Here is a 20,871-nt window from a genome sequence, read left to right as displayed (position 1 = left end):
GGCCATTGTGAATAGTTCAAGGCTCACTGAATTTATTTGGGAGGCCACCCATCAGGCTTGAGTTAAGGCCCCCAACTGGTAAGTCGCCAAGCTCAAAGTCTCCTGGTTCAAGGTGTATAAGTATAGGTAGACGTATTATCTCAAAATTATTTTACTTCGTCTCTATTTCATTATTCAACACGCGCAATCGAGTCGACTGAAGTTCATGATGCCGTCACAAGGTTCCAGAATGTCTTCAGCTCGCAGGTATAATCACAATGTTTTGAGGTGGTCTCCTCTTTATATATGTGCGACTGACATTGAGGCAGATCGCCAACATACAATAGGACTCATTCAGGTTCAAGCCCATTTAAACAACCTTCGAAATGTTCCAAGTCTCAGGGTTCTTCAGCATGCAAATCACTGGCCACCAACGAGAAAGGACTCTCCTGCGGGCAATCCTCCACCGCAAACTCCCTCAAGTACCATTTGGTGCAATTTAACCACAATATCGAATCCTTTAGCTCGACTACCACCACCAGTCAACAAACTTTATACAATCGACAATATTCGACGGATGTGATCTCTGGATGCACCAGCCTTGGTCTCGAGGTGTCAACAGCCATGCACCAAGCTCTCGTCGATCAGCACGGCTGCTCGACATTCAGACACTACTCATACTCAACGGCTGTGGTACAACCGCAGTATGTGCTCGATTTGCAATGCCTCTTTATAGAAGCTAGCACTCCAGACTGGTCTTGTACAAAGGCTTCGTTGGATTACGGGTATACTTGCAGGAAAGAACATTTTCGCAGAGATTTGGCTGGAATCGGGGCACAATTTGAGGCACGAAAGGATTTTTGAAATTTGATACAGGAATCAATCTGAATGAGAATGCGCGCTATTTTCTGGGATGGCGCAAGACGGGTAAAAATGGCAAGAAAAGTAACAAAATGAAAGCCCTTGCAAACTAGAGAAACACAAATCTTGTCACTCATTAATCGAGAGTAGCTGTTCCGACATTTCTGTAGACCGGCAGTGCAATAAGATCCGCAAATCAAGCGCCGGTCATTTACTCGTTACACCTTCCTCTTTCATCAATCTTTCGTTCATGGAAAAGCTTAACTCCCCACCACTCCAATTTTTTGATTGCCCATTCCAGAGCATAGTCCACCTTTCTGCAAAAGGTTGGTATGTCCTGCACTGCTCTCTTTTCTAATCCCTATTCTCTGGGCCACAACGCCACAGCATCAACATACCGTTCAGCTGTGTGCCCGTAAAATATTCTGACATTCTTCCAAGTGTCTTCAGCCTTAGGGAAACCACGTATCCACTCAGCCAAGTCAGTCTTCACACATCTGTGACTTGCAAGGTAATGCAGCGCCGAGTTTCCATGGGTATCGACAGCACCGATATCCTGAGCATCAACCTCAAAAAGATATTTCACAACCTCTGTCTGAGCCGCGAAATTATCTGCCAATCTGGAAGCCCCTGGATCGTCGAGTTCTTTGAAACGAGCAGGTTGCTGAACTTTTATCGAACTGTGAAAATATAAATCATTGTTTATAGATTAATCACCAAATAAAGGCTTTTGCAGCTAATGGTGGCTCGGCTCCGTTTTGTTTTGTTGGTTCACACAATAGACTTGTGTGTGACAAAGAACCCACATTGTTCTTGATTCACTGGAAACAATCACACTTCGTATTCTTAAATAAAACAGTGAAACACATCTCATATTCATTCCCGACACTTTTTCGATCTTAATTTGCGTAATATTCAACTTCTCGCGGATTTTCAGTGGTGAATGTCCCGTGCATAGATTAAATCACCCAGGAGTAATGCTTTTGAAGCGATCTCCGCACCACAGAGACGAGTATCAGAATGTCGGACGCCAAAGCCCACCAAGAAGGAGACCTCCCCTTTACAGGAGCAGATACATCTAACCGACGTATTACGGAGTACTTCACACCTCCTCCGAACTACCCCGGCACCGGATCATACGAGATGGACAATCTTCCACCTCAAGAGCCAGGAGCAAACCATAATCGAGAAGCAGTTGGAGTCCCTGGAGTCCCTGGAGCCCCTGGAGCCCCTGGAGCCCCTGGGGCGGCACAAGAGGAAGCTTTTGACTTCCAATTCTTCGCACCGCAGAAGAACGCGAGACGATACCTCTTTGTTCTGGTGATCATTCTGACGTTGGTCATTGTCGGTTTGGCTGCTGTCGCCGGAATACTTGGTCACAAACTGAACACGGTACCTAAGCCACACAATAGCACAATCACAATCACATTGACGGTGACAGAGCGGCCCGCCTCCACCTACATTCATTCGGCGACGTTAAGTACGTCAACGAGCACGACAGTTGGATTTTCAGCAACGATCACTCCGGTCAAGACTATCTCGGTGCCACAAAGTGAGACAGCTACTGGTACACCGCCACTCAGACCAACTTCATCACCAACCCAAGACTCAGTTCCGCACGCAACTTGTTCAGCCTTAGCATTTGCTGGAGGAGGAGTTAACGTCAGTATTTGGACAAACTACATAACTACAAACCGCAATGTCTTAGCCCTGGAGACTGCCTTGGACTTGCGCTGCCAGGGGCAGGTAGACATCGTAAATTGGAAAACCAGTGCTCTTGACAAGACTTGGATGATCCGACCTCATGGCACAGAGTGGACATCAGACGAGGTCTTCGAGTTCTATGTGATGGAGATCGAGCTTCCGAAGGGTCTACAGTGTATTAAACAGGGCATCATCGATGCTGGCGGTCCGTCAGACACTCAGGACTGCGACTTCGACCCTAAGCCTGCTATTTGATTGTGCCCCGAGCCACATGAGAGATTCGATCCCTATCCACACTGATACAGAGATGCACTTTTTGATACTCTATTATGTAGTTCTTCGGATCATTACGCTCGGAAACTCGACGGGCTAGGCCGCTTTGCTGCTACTTGATTAGGAACAATGAAATATTCTAGTGAACAAAATGAAAATGTGATTGCGAACAAACTCTGCTTGTGATATTAAGTAACATCATTTTGTCAGCTTCTTACGACGAACGCCCTTTTACTCATTTGTAAGAGGAGGAAAAGATGAGCATTGAGATCATAAAAGTATCATCTCTCTTGGCTGCTTTTCACCCTTTAATATTTATTTAGCTCTATCCAACTCTTCCAGCCCCTTTGAGCGGCATCCTCGGGCATAAACTGTTCCTCTCTCATCCTCCAATCAAAAACCTCAAAAGAAACCCACCCCTTGAACCCTCCTTCTACTAAAATAGCCCGTAAAGCTTCAGCAATCGGAAGATAACCCCCAAGCTGTCTTTCTAACGGAAACGGCCTCGTATTGCGAGACCACACTAATCTCGAATCCATCCCTTCCACCCAAAACCTATGCCCTCTCTCCAAAGGAGGGCGATAAAACTCCCCATCAGAAAGCTGTACATAGAAAATCTTCTCCGCATCCTCTCCCTTCAGCACCTCCACTAATTCCCCCAAACTCTTCTTCAAGGCTGCATCGCCACCCTCAATCTTCCCAGACGGAACAGTACAATCTCCCCATACCCGAGCCAGGACATGAAACGCATCCCAACACATGCCAAAATTCGCGCGGTTGACTTTCTTAATGATCCGGAGTGAGTCTTGCCATGTGGCAATGTACTCGCCCCACGCAACGGCTTCATATGCAATACTCACGCCAAACTCGGAGGCAAGGTCAGCCAGCGCTTGAAGTTCCTTGACAGCGAGTTCTTCATCATCGATGCAATTCTCGGTATCGAATTGAGAAGGAACTTGGAGATAAGTGGCACCTAGCGCTTGTGCGATTTCTAGCCAGTGTTTTGCGGTGTCCAGACGAGTGGAGAGGGGTGAGGTGTGGGCTTCGAAGTTCTTGAATGGTGCGAGGGAGAGGATGGTGAGATTGTGAGATTTGCAAAGGTCTCTGATGGAGTGGGCGCCTGCGATGAGGGGAAGTGATTGGATTGTGCACCAGGCCTCGAGATCAGAGTACACAATTTCGATGCCTGAGAAGTGGTTGCGGGATGCGGCTAAGATTTTTTCTGAGAGGCTGTGGGTGGCGTGCATGCCTAGAGATACCGAGGCTATGGCTAGCTTGTTCTTGTAAGAGAGGTTTGCCATTTTCCTGGAAGTTGGGGTGCGTCCTGGAATCGATGTGTTTGGCCGGTCGGGCGACTTGTAGAGGAGTGTGATTAAGTCAAGCAACGCACTCTGTAAACTTGCTGTTGGGTAGCATTTGCTTTGTGTCGTTGCACACGAGGCGCCAGTCGAAGGCTGAGGTTTGAAGGAAAGCCAAGGTCACTCACTGGATTTTAAGTGGAGCCTTGGCGGGAGAAAATGGGGGAGAACGTATACCCGAGTGGATAGTGGCATACCAGGCTAGTGTTATTAAAGGAAGCTGGAGCACGTGTTATTGAATGAAAATTAGTCATGGTGTTGAAGGGGATTGTTATTCATAGATTTTCGGAGAACGATCCGAGAAAGTACAGTTAGATTCACGAAAACAACAGTGTGCACAACGGGTTACTTTTGGGTGGATTTTTTCTCTTTTTTGGGGACCCTGGATGGGGCATTATGACATCTAGAGCAGTAAATAACACCTATTTTCTATCCTTTTTTAGAAAGTGACAGCCCCTCCATCAATCTTCAACGCGACACCGCTCAGAAAGCATGCGTCTTTACTCGCTAAGAAAGCAACCACAGCCGCCACGTCCTCGACATTCGCCCATCTCCCCAACGGCACTCGTGACAGCAGATCAGCCATCTTTTCAGGGCTCCATGTCGCCTGGAACATGGGCGTGTTCACTCCACACGGGTGGATAGTATTCACGCGAATGCCATACTGACCCAGCTCCGCAGCTGTCGTCTGACAAAGTCCACGAAGTGCGTATTTTGCTGAGCTGTATGCAGATAAACCTGGTGTTGCCCTTAATCCAGCAATGGAAGAGGCGAGAATTATGCTTCCGCCAGTCTTCAGTTCACGCATGGCCGTCGCGACATATTTGATACCTAGAAATGCTGGGACACACGTCAGATTGGTCTTGTAAAAGCAAGAAAGGGGACATACCAGATCTGGTGTTTATCTTCATTACCTTGTCCCAAGTCTCTTCAGTTGTATCGAAAATACTTGTCGAACTATACGAGAACCCAGCACAGAGAAATGCTGTATCGAGTCTACCCCAAGCTTTTACCGTTTCGTTAACATACTTCTGCACACCGTCCGCACTCGTGACATCGGCTTGGATACACAGAATATGCGATTCAGGCGTCACATCTTTTGGAAGATCCAATTTCGTAAGTGTCGACAGCGCTTGTTCCAAACCAGCGGGACTGATGTCTACCAACGCGACTTTCGCGCCTTCTTGGAGGAAACGCGAGGCAGTTGCAAGACCGATATTCCCAGCGGCGCCGGTTATGAGTGCGACTTGGCCAGAAAGCCGGTCGGCGATAGGTGTTTGGATGATAGGAGTGGACATGATTATAGTTTTGGATTTTGCTTGGTGGTGAAATACCATGCCTTTGAATGCATCATTGGCATGTTGTCGCGGAATCTTCTTTACCCGGAGCCAAGGAAATTCTAAGCAAGTCATTTGAAATGTGCGATGGCTGTACCGAGTCTCCGCGAGGATGGGGGTCCCAAGGGGTTCAAGAGTGGGAGAGCCAAGGACCCAAAAATTCCAATAGGCCGAACGCCAAGAGTCACGAGTTGGGGCAAGCGGCTCTGCAGATTTTTAAAGCGGACCATCGGACCAGAAAATTGGATCCGCCAAAACATTGACGGATGAATGGTGCCGTCGGAAGAACCATGATGCTGGGCAAACTGCGGAAGGTCAATATTATGAGAGGTAAGTAGTCGGGTTTACATTTACTTACAATATAATCACTTCGGAACTGTGTCGCTCTCCTTATATCGGAATTCTTTTTGAACAATGGTATAGACAAAAAGAACATAACAAAATTCTGAGAAGGAGAGAAGGGTGAAGCGTTGAATTACCGGTAGTTCTCCATTAGCGTGAGTTCGCAACCTCGCTTACCCCAGACCCCGCCCCCTATTCCTAAGCGAGCCTAATAACCGTACTTAGGACAGGGCCCAGAGTGGAGTAGAGACGATGGGTCAAGTTTTATCCACACACGGAAATGCAGTCAATCTCCGCAGACCCAGAATTGCCAACGCGTGAGAACTGTGCCAGTGTGCCCGCTCATTTCAGCACTCTCAGCAACGTGTTCAAGCGGCCTAACGACTTGCTTCGGATGCTTTTTTATCCCCAGCCAAGAGATGTCCTAGTCAGGACAACTCCGCCTCTCCACATCCCACTCTACTTCCCCATAGGCCTCCTCTCGTTAAAATTTTCTTGAAGTATCGCCCATCCTCCCATCCCCAATCTCTGTCCGCTTCCTGCCAGAAGTACAGTTACTTAGCCATTCGTGCTTCGTTCGAACGATATACATAGAATCGCAGCCATGAGGAACCCTTTCGCCATCGAGGAGGACCCTCAGAATCCAGTCCCAAGAGAAGCATTCGGATGGCGCATTTATGCCGTCGCGTTCGGTGCTACATGGGTACTCCTACTGTGCGCCATCTCAACGTATCCTTTGCTAACCTCCTCCAGGCGTCCGCCATGTATGGCTATGATTCCGCCTTCATCGGTGGCACTCTCGCCTTGCCATCATTCAAAACAGCATTTGGTCTCAACGCAGCAGCCAGTGCCAGCCTCTCATCCAATATCGTGTCGACCTTCCAGGGTGGAGCGTTTTTCGGCGTCATCATCGGGACCTTCTTCTCCGAGCGCTTCGGTCGTCGTTGGACCATCGGCGGCTCAGGCATCGTCTTCATGATCGGTGTTATCCTCCAGATGATTGGAAAGATCGGATTGCTCTATGCTGGCCGTGCCCTCACCGGTCTAGGTGTCGGCGGCTCCTCCGTTCTTCTGCCCATTTATATCTCCGAGTGCGCACCAGCACCAATCCGTGGCCGTCTCGTCGGAATCTTCGAGATTATGTTGCAGATTGCGCTTGTATTTGGCTTCTGGGTCAACTATGGCGTGAACAAAGATATCGCTGGAACGAATCCACTTCAATGGCACATTCCTGTCGCTATTCAGTTCATTCCATCCGGGTTGCTGGTACTGTCCCTACCTTTCCTCATCGAATCCCCAAGATGGCTCGTCTCCAAAGGTCGCGAAGCTGAAGCTCTCAAAGCCCTGAGCTGGGTTCGGAATCTATCACCAGAGCATGAGTACATCCAATGGGAAATCAAGGAAATGCAGGACCAAGTCCAACACGAGCTTGATCTCACAAACGGCAAGACATCTGTTTTTCAAACCTTTGGAGAGCTCAAGGAAGCAAGCATCAGGAACCGTATCCTGATTTGTGTCGCTCTTCATCTACTCCAAAACCTAACAGGCATCAACGCCATCAACTATTACAGTCCCACGATCTTCAAGGGTATCGGCTTCACTGGGACATCAACTTCTCTCCTCGCTACTGGCGTGTACGGCCTCATCAAGATGATGACTACTGTCATCTTCATGCTCTTCTTCGTCGATCGCTTTGGACGCAGACCTGCTCTTCTCATCGGTGCCGTCGGTTCTTTTGGCTGTATGCTCTATCTGGGCATTTTCTCCACGGTCACCAATTCCTTCGTCGTGGCACCTCCCAAAGGTGCAGGAGCCAACGCCGCTGTCGCCATGATATACCTATACGCCATCTTCTACGGCTTCTCATGGAACGGCATCCCGTGGATCTTTGCTTCCGAGGTGCTCCCAACGCGGGTCCGTGGTCTGGGAATGATGTGCACTGTCTGCATGCAATGGCTCGCGCAATTCATGATCGTGTACTCGCTTCCGTACATGGTGAAGAGCATTAAACAGGGAATTTTCTTCTTCTTTGCTGCTTGCACGGTATGTGCACTTCTGTTTGCGTACTTCCTCGTGCCTGAGACGAAGGGAGTTGTGTTGGAGGACATGGAGTTGTTGTTTGGACCTAACACGCCGAGGTTCGCTATTGCGAAGCGCAAGGCCTATGAGGAGGCTCATCTTGCGGGTATTACAGGAGGACAGGTGTACTTTCCTCGTGATACGAAGGCGGAAGATACGACGGATGTGCAGGTGGAGGATGTTTAAGGCACAGGAGAGAAGATGATCCTAAGACAATGAGAGTACGTAGATATATAGATCTCTAAATTGAAACCCCTTTCCCTCTGACTAGACAGGTATAGAACAACACATTTTAAATTCGATTCAATGACGGTGATGGGATTCTCTTGCGGAACTTTTTCCAAGGCCAACAGGCCAGGCACCAATGTTGAAGCTGACTCGAGTCGAGTGCATCGGAGCTTCGGGTGACGCGTGATGACAGATTGTGCACTTAAGACAGCTTGATTCTGAAGTCTCAACTAAGAGAGAGAGAAGATTGTTGAAATTAGGGGCCTGAGGCCCCTAATAGGCTTAGTAAGCCCTGGAACAGAGCCTTAGGGGCTGTGTACTAATGGGGCTTAAGCCATAGGCTTATTACTGAGTAGATTATGCCCTGTGAGGCTAAATCAGTTCAGCTGAGGTTGAATGGTTCAGTATAAGGCTCTCTGGTTTAGGGGTTTAGTGCATGTGACTTAGGGGGTTCAGGGCTATATATACGGGCTACTTACCACTGTAGAACAGCAGTCAATTCAGTACGTTTTACTTGGTTTACATTGCAAGCACGTGACCCTAGCTTTATTACTTAGCTAGTTCAACAAAGATTGAGGCTATTACTGACAGTGGGATTCGAGCTGCTCAGAAGCTTCTGAGACATTTAAAAGATTGCTCCTCGACAGTAGCATCGAACTGATCAGTGAGCTTTGGACATTATTCTCTCGGAGCAATCACTGTCGACGGCCACTCCTTAACTGGCCACCTGCACCTCATCTGACACGTGAGTCCGCTATTAGGACGTGATTTTAGGGGCATTCCATCAGAACGCCAAAAGGTCGAAACGGCGAATAACGATTCAGTTCGGCCTTTTGATGGGCGGCACTCGTTGTGCCTCGAGCCTGCCCGGTAGATGCTGCTCTATTCTCGTGCCTCCCGAGTCAGAGCTTGGCCGGCCCCTGTCCACTGTAATTTTGGGGCGTCCCGATCAGCGGCACCCCGATGCCGACGACCCCCGGGATGCCGAGATAGCACTGTAGCAAAGTTAGGTTCGCTCTTGCCATAGGTGCCAGGCTGCAGCAGGAGCCAGTCGCCTGCAGGGCGGCCAGCATTGTCACCGGGGGGGCCTGGCCTGTGAGTGACTCGGACCATGGCAGAGCCTCCTTCATCGCCGATGGCTGCGTGGGGGCTGCGCCTCGTCAATCGCGTCTACTGTAGATTATCTCCGCTCTGGCTGGGACTCTTGTCGGGCAGCACTCTCTTCTCCGCTTTCCGAGAAGACCACGCCCACGCCCACGACAACCAAGCTCCCCCCCTTTGTCCAAAACAATCACGAGAGATACCTGTAGCTCAGTCCGCAAAAGACACCCCAGTATTGAGCCGGGATATCTTCTCCCCCGGCTCACGACTGTCCAAGGCTATCCCGAGGCTTTCCCAACCACCGCAGCCCGGTCGACACGAGTACGGGTGTCTCTCCAAGACAATGCCGTAAGTTAATCCTCCACGTGAAGCAGTGCCATAAGTGCATCTCAGATCAATAAGCATTGCCTCTTGACATCATGTGCACCATAAATGGCATCTTTGAAAATCTGAGATTTGCGACGTTGTCTTTGCTGTTACTTATTCCGTTTTAGCCCCGGGTCTCAGAAACGAAGTCTGAAATCCCACGATTCCAGCAGCAATAAGCACCCTGCCACCGGGGATTCTGTAGCCAACAAGCAACACGACCCAGAACTCCAGCAAAGATGTAAAGACCACATCATGTCCCTTCGGCTCTCAGCCGAAGAGGACCTGTCTGATGATGAAAGCTTCAATGGCGTCGATTGGCTCAAAGAGGTAGAAGCGGCCATTTCCCTTTGAATCGACGAGTTTGGATTGTGCTAAGTAAGAACATAGGAAGCTCCATGCCCGCCAGATGTACAACGCCAAGTCCACCGATATATGCACGAGAAGAATTTGTATCAAGTCAGCACCTCGGACGACCCCGTTTTCGTCGATTTGGTGGATTTGGTAAAATCCCAGGCCGGTGTGCCCATTACTAGGAACTGGGAACAAAAAGTCCCTGACAAGTGCAGAGGCTTGATAGCTACATCAACGAAGATCTGGAAGCGCGATGGGTTGCTAGTTGCTCGCAACAATGTGACGAGGAAGACCGAAGTTTTCCAATATCTTTGGGACCGCGCAATCCACGCAGCTCGCGTGAGACGTTTGGCAGCAGCCGAAGCACAGGTTTTTGAACCAATCTACTCTGGATTTGGACAAGGGGACACTGCCAGCTTGGGTGGTTTGGGTTCTCGAAAGGTTTTGATTTATCCTCCTATAAGTATGAGATCGTACTGATTCATTTCCAGAGAAGTGCTGCAAGCATGCAAGAAGCTCGGTCATCAAATTCTCCTAAACGAGTACGCGTGGCGGAATCAGATCTAGGAGAGGATGATGGAGGCGATTCGATTGAAGTCGACTGCGAAATTCTCTATGTGACGAGTCCTGAAAGAGATTCGGCAGATGAAAATACAAGACACACGACCGTAGTTTCAGCTTCTACTCCCTCAGGTGGCCGACAACCTACGAGCCGCAATATTCCCGCGGGATATATGAATAAATTCAAGTCTCAGGTTATGACAGCCCGAGACGCACTCTCTGCGCTGGGTCCAGCGGAAGAAGTCAGAGGAGCCTCCCAGGAAGGGATGCAGCTCACGCAAAATAACCGGGACCCTGGCTTTGCCACCGAACCCCACGGATGTCCAGCGCCTGCTGGGCGCTCTACCCATGGGGGATATCCGACTAACGCCACAAGCTGGAGTCCGAGTCATTCTAAAACAATATCTTCTGATCGACATGCACCCGCGGTCGAAGGTCTCGATCAGGCAGCATCACTTAAGCCCTTAGCTGGCCGGAATATGAATCAAACTGGCAGTCCCTTCATGGAAAGCCCCTCCTCAACTGGTCAAACAATCACCATGGACATCACAAATACGACCCTCAATCCTATCGGCAATCATGGACAAGTGATTTCATCCTCCAAGCCCCAAGAACGAGAGAACAGCCTTCACAATTCGAATTCAATCTCTCGACTGGTAAATTCCTCACTGGACAATGCGCCAGAAACCAGCCAGGCTGAAAGGACATATCATTCCTTGACAGCTCAAATTGCGGCACAGGTATCTCAAACTTTGAGCCCACCGAACCACCAGCAACCATTTGCAGATAGGGTCCAAGCCAGTCCTTTGGACCAGACTGGTGGTGGAATAACTAGTCCTGACGACTCTGGTATCTCGGAGGGAAGCTATTCACCAACATCTTCAGAGAACTCTGACTCGTCCAACTTCTTAGACAGAGTTGCGAACGCACCCCAAGGAATGGAGTATCCTCAAAATTCGTCCCAAAACGGCGGGGATAGTCAACTTCCCTTTGAAAGACGGTTCAGCCAGTTCTTTAACATGGCCCAGACCGTCGCAGGGCATCCTCCAGTGCCGGTCCCTAGAAGAACCGACCAATCTCGAGACGCCGAATCAACAAGACCGGTACCTCCTGGGCCGCCATCTCAAAATGCATGGCCAAATGGTCCTCCGCCGCCCCCTCCGGCCCCTCCGCGGGCTCTAACTCAAAGTCAGGTTCTACCATCTCTCCCTATCTCTCAGAATCTATGGCCAAATGGCCCTCCTCCGCCCCCTCAACGTCCTCCCCCTGTCTCTCAGAATGCATGGCCAAATGGCCCTCCGCCACCCCCTCCACCACCTCCACGGGCATTACCTCAAAGCCAAGGTCCACCCCCTCCTCCTGTCTCTCAGAATCTATGGCCAAATGGCCCTCCTCCACCCCCTCAACGTCCACCACCTCCCCCTACCTCTCAGAATGCATGGCCAAATGGCCTTCCGCCGCCCCCTCTGTGCACTTCCAGTCAGGCTTCACCAGGTCCACCACCACCTATGTCACCCCAAAATGCATGGCCAAATGGCCCTCCGCCACCTCCACGGGCATTATCTCACAGCCAGGGTCCACCACTTCCCCCCGTCTCTCAAAATGCATGGCCAAATGGCCCTCCGCCGCCCCCTCTGCGCACTTCCAATCAGAACCAGGCTTCGCCAGGTCCACCACCTATGTCACCCCAAAATGCATGGCCAAATGGCCCTCCGCCACCCCCTCGTACTCTATATCACAGTCATGGTCCACCACCACCTCCACCTCCACCTCTTCACCCCGTATCTACTCAAAATCGAAACTCTTCTGCCCCTCAGCCATCTCCTCCCATCGCCAATCAACCTGAGAGTCCATCTCGCGGCCCCCCACTACCTCCCCCGTCGATAATTCCTCAAAATCAAAGGCCGCCTGGCCCACCTCCTCCAGCTCAAGCTTTAAACCCTCCTCCATCCCTTGCCCAAGATTCGCCATCAATTTCAGCTGTATCAATGCAACATCAAAGTCCGTGCCCCACGGGTGCTTCGGATCCGGTTGCAGGGCCATCGTCCCTACAATTTCTGACTTCAGATCAGCAAAAACCATCCTCATCTCCTTGGAATTCATCACAACATATACGCCAGCCACCTCCCGCTCCAATGCAGAACCAGTCGGTGGGTCCACCGTTGGCTCAGCAAGGCTTGGGATCTGGAATAAAATTATCTAATTCTACACTCCTCGTCGACGATCAACAATCTTGGAAGAAGTACAATGAGATGGTCTCTATTCACCTGCCGCCAACCACCATGGATTCTTTCCGGATTCTGAGCAATAGTGAACCCACGACGGAGAGCACATGCAGGTTCCTTGCGGGAGACGTGTTTAAGCTCACGGTTACAGAGCTTTTTGAATGGATTTCTCTTTTTTTGAAGATTGCACCACCTACACAGCTGGTCTTTGATTTTCTGCGCGTTCACTCCAAGTTGGAGAGGAGGAAAGTACTTCTCAATAAGGGCGATTCAATTGTATTTGAAGCCATCAAAGATACAGCGTGGGAGCGCTTTAGAGAAATAGCGGATCTGGACCCAGCGTTAACCAGTGCCGAGATTCTGATCTTACCTTTTGGGTCGGCAGCCTTTGGAAGCACTAGCGAAGGCATGCAACAGCAATTACAACAAACGCACTCTGCTAACGCAACTTCGAACATCCTGTCTGATCAACCATCATCCTATTTACCTGGACCGAATCAAAACAATTCTAGCTTCCCACCTGACTCTGTTCGTCGGCGGTCTACCACTGAACCTGGAGGTCCACCTCCTTTTCGCCCACCACCACAATCTCACAATAGTTTTCCCATATCGCCGGCACCTGATACCATCAACTCCCGCGGAGGGCCCTCAAAAACGGAACCCAGCCGAGTGCCAACTCCCCACGTCAAAACCCCACAAGAAGGAAACATCCCTAATTCCAACAATAACATGATGGATGCCCATGCTCCACCGGATGCGGATCCACGACGCCAGCCACAACACCTTCCAGCCCAGAATCCTGCTCCCACGCGCAGCGCCCGCCCCAGAACCGACGCCAGCCCCCCTTCCACCGCAAAAATCGTCGTCCGCATCCAGATCGACGGCCACGGCCGGCTCAGTCGCAGCTACGACAAGTCCGCATTGAACACCCGCACCACCAACGCGCGATTCTTCGCATGGTTCGCGCAAGAGACGGGCCACGCGCCCGCTGGTACGTTGCGGTTCGACTTCAAGGATGCGCTGCCCGCCAAGTCCAGCGTCGTCGCGGCAGGCAACGAGGACCACTTCGATTTGATGGTCCATGATATCAAGAGGAAGTTTGATCGGGCGAAGGAGTTCGCGCCTGATATGAATGAGTTCTGCATCGTGGTTACCGATCCCCAGTGGGATTCTGGCGACGAGGACGAGGACGAGGACGAGGATGAAGATGAGTAGAACCTTGAACTGGATCTTCTCGAGAGGAATTGGGTGAAATGATTGATAGATGAGAGAGGAGGATGTAGCTAATTTTCGTGAGGTTACTAATAAAATTAAAGAGCAAAGATCAAAAAAGGAAAGTTGGTTCAAAGGGGATACGGCGTCGTTTATGTTATTTAGCCATTATCTTGACAAAATTGAATTAACTAGTAATGGGATAAAATGAAGAGAACTAGTGTTAGAAGAAGCTAAGTATAATTCCTTTATAATAACAAGGTTAAAGATATAATGAACGTATAAGTAAAGGATATTTAATAAGTAGGGCCTTGAGAAGATATATTAAAATAGACACAAAGGAAGAACATTCCATTATGGGAGACCTTCTATTCTCTGTTTCTAGATTGCGTATTCTATACTTACTACAACGGCGATTCCTCCAGACTCGGTCATGATTGTTCCTAAGCTCGAGGAGTGAAGCAGCTCGAGAAGGAGTCCGAAGAGGATGGATATTAATGTAAGGAATGGGAGGTCCAGTTGCGAGCTGCAGCAACTGATAACCCCTCTCATGTTGTCTCTCTAGGGTCTCTGAGCGCTCTAGAGGGAGGGACAAGGCTGGGATTTCCGGATTCGGCGAGAGACGCGCATTGCTGATCGCCACATATTTGTGTACCTTGATCTATAATACATTATATTAAGCTCCTGGCAAGTGCTGTTTTTCTTGCACGCAATTGCGACCCGAAGACTGTTGTCGCGAAAGCAGCTTGAAATGAAAATGAGCAGATGGATATTTGATGGCGAGGCAGGTTATCTTGCGGGTATTGTAGGAGGGCAGGTGTACCTTCCACGTGATCAGAAGACGAAGATACGACCGACGTGCGGGTGGAGTACGCACCGTATGCTTATTATTATTTAATAGTCGGTCTCCCTTCTCTGTTCGCTTCGCTTACACTCGGGGAAACCAAGTGTCCCAGCTCTAGGGGTGCAGAAATCTATTTGATTCATGTAAATAATATTGGTCTAGCCATATATATTTGCATAATTATATTCTTAAATTCATGGTTTTTATGCAATATCAATGTAAAAAGACAGGAAATAAGAGCGGAAGAGAGGGAGAGAATTGAAGATATTAAGGAAAAGAAGGTTAAACGATTTGTGATAGGCACACGTGACGGAACACGAGCGGACGTCAGGTGTCATGGATTGGGTTTCCCATTTGGGTCATTGCTTACAGAGGTACACCGGATTGCACGGACCGAACCGGATTATATTTCCTGATTAGGTAAAGAGCTTGCGTATACCTAGCTAAGCGGTAGGGAGTATATTGAGAGACACACAGCTTTAGAAGGGGGCATCGATTAGTCTCTTGTTGGAGTCCACTTCTTGGAATTAGTTATACTTGCAAGCGTCACTCTACACTTTACCTTACCTCGACTACTTGTGCAGCACCCTGCTATTGTGCGCCTCACAACGATTGTGCAAAATTCTGTCTGCACGTGATACTTTTCTAGTGATTCTATTGGCTACAGGGATATGCTAGCTTAATACTATCCCCCCCCTTGAATACTTACAGTGGGTCCTTTAGTAACGCCACCCTGAAACCTCGTTTATAACCCCCAACTAGGAAATATCAGGTGCTCTCCAGAATCGCTATTGGCTATACACCCTTGAGATGGCCAGTGCTTGGGTGGTGTTATCCCAGGACCCACTGTAAGTATTCAAGGGGGGGATAGTAGCCAAGGCATGAGGTAAGCTGCAAATTTATGTATTATTAGTCTAAACCCCTTAAATTTAGATAAATAATATTGGTTATCAAATATGTTTATATAAAGCACTCCTAAAAGAGACCGCTACTTCGTATTAAGTGTAGCGAGGACGTAGAAAGTGAGGGAATGGAAAATATATAGATAACTTAAGCTCTAATGTGCGAAATCTCCTCTAATTAATTCGAGGCAGGAAGTAGCTTATTATTTGTTCGTTTCATGGAAGTCAAAATGATCCCCTATCCCCAAGAATTTTTAGCAAGGCCGCTTCAGCCCATCTCTGGCCCTCCTCAGTATCTTGGGCAAGGCTGCCTCGGTCCCGGGTGGGGGTGAGGAAATTTTGATGGGGTCTGGGCCGAAGCTCTCAATTGACCCCAGGTCAGGTGTAAAGAGGTGAACACGAGAAGGTGGGCTACCAAGTCGGGCTGGTGAACACGGGCCAGGAGGGGATCCTGAATGCGCGTTCAGACAGTGCCGCTGCTTACTACTGTATCCCCCCGTGGGGGGACTTGCTCAGCACCTGTTCGTGGTGTCCCCTACGAACCCGCAGCTCATGCCCTGCGTCCCTGGTATTACACTGCCTCCAGGGGACAGAGGAGAGTCTGCGAAGCCGAGATTGAGCGGGTGGTTGCTGGAGGTGGCCCTTCGGGGGTCCTCCTTGGAGGAAAAGGTATGGAGAATCACTCTGGGCACCTGGGAACGATCTGAGGAGAGCTTACAGGAGCTCGTGGCCGCTGATAGAGGTCTGCGGACCTCTTTAGAGGTAGAGGAACTCCATACTACCACTATACGACGTCGAATACCTCCCCCTCGCCGTCGACTCCTTTACCGCCATTCCGAATTCGAATCGACAACGACACCCCCCCTCGCAGTCAATACATATATTTGCTGGGCAAGAAGAAGGCTCAAGGTCCAACAAAGCGGCAGTTCTCTACAGCTCAATCGATGGCTGTTGCCCACGGCGCTGGCGAACATGCAGATACCCAGAAAAAATTGAGAGCAGTCATCTTCTTGTCACTCCCCCCAGTTTTGGCTTTTGCTATGGCATACACAACGGACGGATAGGTAGTTTTGGGACACTATACAAAGTCCCACGGGCTAAAAAGAGGGAGCACGAGGTGTACGCTACGCTTCTACTTTCTCTATATATACTAGATACTGTGGAGGCTGGTGTATTGCTAGCCATGGGGTCGGCGTACCTAAACCTGCATTAATTGAGATACCTCATATCCTCCGATAACTATATGAAGGGCAGAGCGATATTAGGGTGTGGACTGCGGGCACTCTTGAGTACGGTGGCTGGGGAACACCTCTATGGCCTTGGTTTAGGGTAGACTGCGGAGCTTTTGTCAGTTGTAACTACCCGGGCGTGTAACTCTCCTTCTAAAAAATACAAAAACAACGTTCAACCGCAGTATCCCCCCGTGGAATAATTACGAGTGGGTTCTTTAGTAACGCCACCCTGAAACCTCGTTTATAACCCCCAACTAGGAAATATCAGGTGCTCTCCAGAATCGCTATTGGCCATACACCCTTGAGTTGGTCAGTGCAGGAGTGGTGTTATCCCAGGGCCCACTGTAAGTATTCAGGGGGGGGCAGTAATTAGGGTGGGGAGGGAGAGCAGTGAGATCCACAAATTGGAACCAAATTCATCACGAGGCTGGGAATTTTGCGCGAGAAGTGGCTCAGGACATGCTGTCAGGGGAGCTCTCATCAATTTAGCTCACAGGACGAACTCGGCGTCCATGCCGAGCGGGGTTCCAGGAGCCCAGAACACAGTCTGCAGCATGGCGAAAATGCTTCTGGAAGCCGTTTAGCTTCAAGTTGTTCGCAGTTTGCTTACTACCCCCCTCCCCCGCCCCCCGAATCATCACAGTGGGCCCAAGGATAACACCACCCAAGCACTTGCAATCTCAAGGGTCTCCAACGAATACCCTAGCACTCATAAGCACCTGATATTCCCTAACTCCGGGGTACAAACGAGGTTTTAGGGTGGCGTTACCCAAGGGCCCACTGCAATCATTCAGTGGGGCGATATTAGAGGTCTCTTCCAAGAAGGTTCATGCTGGGCTTACAACTTGGGCAGATTGATGAGCCCAGCTGTCGCATTCACGACGTGGTCTCAGCTGGCAAAATAGAATATCGGAAAACCCAACTAGGACTTGCCTGCAATCTCAGCTGAGAGAGAACAGGGATGCCGTTCTGGCCGGATTCCCGCGGCGGCTCCCCCCCTGTTGGCAACTTGGCATGCGTGTCAATTGCCGAGTCCATTGATGGATTGTGTGTCTCAACCCGGAAAGCGGAGATCGACAAGCTGACAGGAGACAGGGATTTGCCTGCGTCTTACTTCAACCGAGCAAGGATATCCTTTCCAGAAGAGGGGTGTGCGCTATTAACAGGTTAATCAGAAGCTTATCGAGTGGGAACTCGCACAGCCAGGGGAAAACGATTGCAGAATTTGGTAATATGGGCAAGGTTCTCCCCTGCAGAAAGCACGCTGAGCCGCTCCCCACGCGGGTTGACGGCTGACTCCACCATATCCCGACCCCAACGCTGCGGGCGTGGAGCACTGATGCATCGGGAGTCTTTGATCTCAATTCCAACTGAGATCAAGAAATGGCAGGGACTGGCCTGTGTATCACGAATCGCGCTCGGTAGCGAACAAGGATACCATGCTGAAGAAACCCCGGCTGCCCTCGGCGCGGAAAGAGGATGCAGGTGTTCAACGGCCTTGAAAGACAGATGCAGACTGCCGGGCGTACTCACGACAAGATATCTAGCCAACACTACCAAGTCTCGAGAGCTGCTCCCGAGGTCACTGCCTGTCCAAATGACTGTGACTTCAAAAGTAGCATTGTGTGGGTAGGATGGCAGCAGGGGGGTTCTATGGCCACAGTCCCCATCGTCATTGCTCCCGATTGCTGCTCAGGTCGAATTTGAGAAGAAGCAACAACGAGGTGCAGTCGGCGTCATGCAGCGGAACCATATCCCTGTGACGGATTTTCAAAATGTCGGCCAGTCAGGAGCTTAGGGTTGGAGGGGTTGACCGCCAACGTCGTTATTGTGCGTCTTACCCTGGCAGGGGTCGAAACAACGTCCATTCCAGCAAAAAGTAGGTACGTTGATGCGCGGGCACATGGTTGTTGAAGCTGGAAAGGGGAGTTCCTGCCTGCTCACTCATCTCGACACTCGTACACATAAGAATGGCGCGATGCCCATCATAACCCCAATATCAGAGAACTCGTAGCCAGCTTCCACATTCAGACAAGATACAGCCTCGCCATCTAAGTGCTTTCTCGTATCACGTGGCTTTACCTTCCCACTCAGCATACCTACGAAGTCTCAAGGGATATGTCTACCTCCTACCCATCCTCCAGCCAGGCTACCCACGGTTCAGTCAACAGGTAGGTTCTCCTTCGTTGTCCTACTCGTCGCGATGTCATCTGCTCCCTTTCTCCTTCCAAACTTCGTCAATCGAGAAACTTTGACTAACAGCCCTCACTTGCAGGTCCGCCCAAGAGTCCCCCTCCTCCTCTACCACCGAACAACAAGCCCTCTCCAACTCCCGCACCCAAGCCTACGTCAGCAACCCAACACCTTCTCACGTTCAACACCGTCATAAATCTACTCGGGACGCCATTACCTCCCACGCAGCCGAAATGAAAGCATACCTAGATGCCTTCGATGCTACCATGGCACAATATGGGCAGTGATCCTTCTCAGCTGGAAAGATGAAATATATAATAAAGGCAGAAAGAAATCAAAGGATAAACAGTGAAAGGTGGAGTGGTTTTCTCGCCCCAAGGAATGACTCTTGCTAACGAAACTATACAGGAATCAACCCGCGCTGCGAGTGGTAACATGAAGCTGCCGCGCAGGAAGCAACACAACAAGAGCGTCAACACCAGTTGTTGCCGTCGCGAACCTCTCGTGGCGGCACGAACAGCTGAGGCAAAACAGCCCCTCACATGAAGCGTTGCTTATACCTCCGCCCTGAGTACTCCACTTCGCCCACCACCTACAAGTCATCAGAATCTTCACCACCTTTCCACCTTAAGTCATCAAAATTGCCCCGTTTCCCCCGACCGGCCTACTCTCAACAATTCGATCAATATATAATGTCAGCTCTTCATCCATTATCTTGTTGCCTTCACCAAGTCGCCCTTCACCTCATCACTCTTCACCTCCTCGGCCTTCCCTCCTTCACAACGCCGGTGCAGTTCCATCATCACAACTTCGCGGCGTCTCCTGAAGAACCAGCTCTTAACTCTTCGTCGCCTCGATGCCACAACACCAAGACACTTCCTCACAGCAACTGCACGACGTCTCCTCTCAGATAATCAGCTGCTTGGCAGTCTTTATCACATACACGCCTCCCAACTGTAACACGCGTGTCAATGCAGGGAGACATCTCAGTAGAGAATACCGTACCGAACGTGTCCGTCGAGACACGCGTATTTTTCTTCAAGAGGTTGGGTTTTGTTCAAAGGCGAGCCCATATCTCAGCGTAGCCTTAGTTGAAGTGTCCTGAGCTATTACTCGACAACCCGAGGGGTAACCGAGCCGTTCAGGGGTATCACGTGATGAACCCAGCAATTGGAAAGTGGATACACGAGACCCGCAGTTGGCCTCACCCATAATGAGACTTGCTTCTTACTAAGCCCAATCTACTTCCTTACATATCTATCATCCCATTCTTTGAATCTCCCATTGTGATCACTTCCCCTTAATACATTGAAAGACTCAGCTTGAGTTTTCGCAACAATCAGATGCTCTGAAATTCCAAGCATATCCCAGCGAATCATGTTGATCACTGAAGATCTTGACTTAATAAAGAAAAAGTCAAGATCTAGATCTCCGCTTAGGGATCTGTAGTGTTCAACAAGACGTATTCCTAGATGTGACTTCTGAGAACACCAGGCTCAAGATTTTGTGTGAAGGTTGCACGCTTGTGTATTGGTCCCGAACTTTCGGAATGGCGGAAAAACTCTCAGCTACTTCGAAGACGGCGATGTCGAAGGAGGACTGCCGATGAGACCCCTTGTCCTGAGCCTTTCCAAGCTTGTACGCAAAGCTACTCACACGCTAGCCCACTTGGGGGCATAAACTTGATTTCCTTGAATAGCCGTCCAGTGTCGGCCCCCAG

General features: G+C 49.9%; 8 protein-coding genes across 8 annotated transcripts; 5 read left to right on the top strand and 3 right to left on the bottom strand.

Annotated features, from left to right (window-relative positions):
- Positions 1-1,860: 1,860 nt before the first annotated feature.
- Positions 1,861-2,799, top strand: K444DRAFT_628013 (uncharacterized protein; the record flags this gene model as incomplete). Its single annotated transcript, XM_024882873.1, has 1 exon — positions 1,861-2,799. The coding sequence occupies one exon, from the start codon at positions 1,861-1,863 to the stop codon at positions 2,797-2,799; it is 939 nt and encodes a 312-aa protein (XP_024738888.1).
- Positions 2,800-3,111: 312 nt separating this feature from the next.
- Positions 3,112-4,118, bottom strand: K444DRAFT_662145 (putative 4-hydroxyphenylpyruvate dioxygenase; the record flags this gene model as incomplete). Its single annotated transcript, XM_024886662.1, has 1 exon — positions 3,112-4,118. The coding sequence occupies one exon, from the start codon at positions 4,116-4,118 to the stop codon at positions 3,126-3,128; it is 993 nt and encodes a 330-aa protein (XP_024738887.1). The 3' UTR covers positions 3,112-3,125.
- Positions 4,119-4,614: 496 nt separating this feature from the next.
- Positions 4,615-5,473, bottom strand: K444DRAFT_628011 (putative 2,5-dichloro-2,5-cyclohexadiene-1,4-diol dehydrogenase; the record flags this gene model as incomplete). The annotated part of the gene is made up of 2 exons (XM_024882872.1): positions 4,615-5,015; positions 5,065-5,473. The coding sequence occupies 2 exons, from the start codon at positions 5,471-5,473 to the stop codon at positions 4,615-4,617; spliced, it is 810 nt and encodes a 269-aa protein (XP_024738886.1).
- Positions 5,474-6,380: 907 nt separating this feature from the next.
- K444DRAFT_718641 (MFS quinate transporter QutD) lies at positions 6,381-8,186 on the top strand. The gene is made up of 2 exons (XM_024888431.1): positions 6,381-6,557; positions 6,608-8,186. Exons 1-2 carry the CDS (start codon positions 6,459-6,461, stop codon positions 8,117-8,119), a joined length of 1,611 nt encoding a protein of 536 aa, XP_024738885.1. The 5' UTR covers positions 6,381-6,458; the 3' UTR covers positions 8,120-8,186.
- A 501-nt stretch (positions 8,187-8,687) lies between these two features.
- K444DRAFT_611195 (uncharacterized protein) lies at positions 8,688-9,240 on the bottom strand (the record flags this gene model as incomplete). Its single annotated transcript, XM_024879900.1, has 2 exons — positions 8,880-9,240; positions 8,688-8,787 (listed from the first exon to the last, which is right to left on the bottom strand). A coding segment is annotated over exon 1 (164 nt), but the record flags the coding sequence as incomplete, so codon positions are not given.
- Position 9,241: 1 nt separating this feature from the next.
- On the top strand, positions 9,242-14,278 carry K444DRAFT_662143 (uncharacterized protein). The gene is made up of 4 exons (XM_024886661.1): positions 9,242-9,610; positions 9,757-9,958; positions 10,019-10,423; positions 10,474-14,278. Exons 1-4 carry the CDS (start codon positions 9,273-9,275, stop codon positions 13,981-13,983), a joined length of 4,455 nt encoding a protein of 1,484 aa, XP_024738883.1. The 5' UTR covers positions 9,242-9,272; the 3' UTR covers positions 13,984-14,278.
- A 1,847-nt stretch (positions 14,279-16,125) lies between these two features.
- On the top strand, positions 16,126-16,512 carry K444DRAFT_611193 (uncharacterized protein). Its single transcript, XM_024879899.1, has 2 exons — positions 16,126-16,395; positions 16,447-16,512. Exons 1-2 carry the CDS (start codon positions 16,182-16,184, stop codon positions 16,461-16,463), a joined length of 231 nt encoding a protein of 76 aa, XP_024738882.1. The 5' UTR covers positions 16,126-16,181; the 3' UTR covers positions 16,464-16,512.
- A 3,007-nt stretch (positions 16,513-19,519) lies between these two features.
- K444DRAFT_359992 (uncharacterized protein) lies at positions 19,520-20,127 on the top strand. The gene has a single exon (XM_024872170.1). The coding sequence runs from the start codon at positions 19,694-19,696 to the stop codon at positions 20,063-20,065; it is 372 nt and encodes a 123-aa protein (XP_024738881.1). The 5' UTR covers positions 19,520-19,693; the 3' UTR covers positions 20,066-20,127.
- Positions 20,128-20,871: the final 744 nt, after the last annotated feature.

The sequence above is a fragment of the Hyaloscypha bicolor genome (genome assembly GCF_002865645.1).
Source record: "Hyaloscypha bicolor E unplaced genomic scaffold K444scaffold_55, whole genome shotgun sequence".
Lineage (NCBI taxonomy): Eukaryota > Fungi > Ascomycota > Leotiomycetes > Helotiales > Hyaloscyphaceae > Hyaloscypha > Hyaloscypha bicolor.
This window is presented reverse-complemented; position numbering and strand designations above follow the sequence as displayed.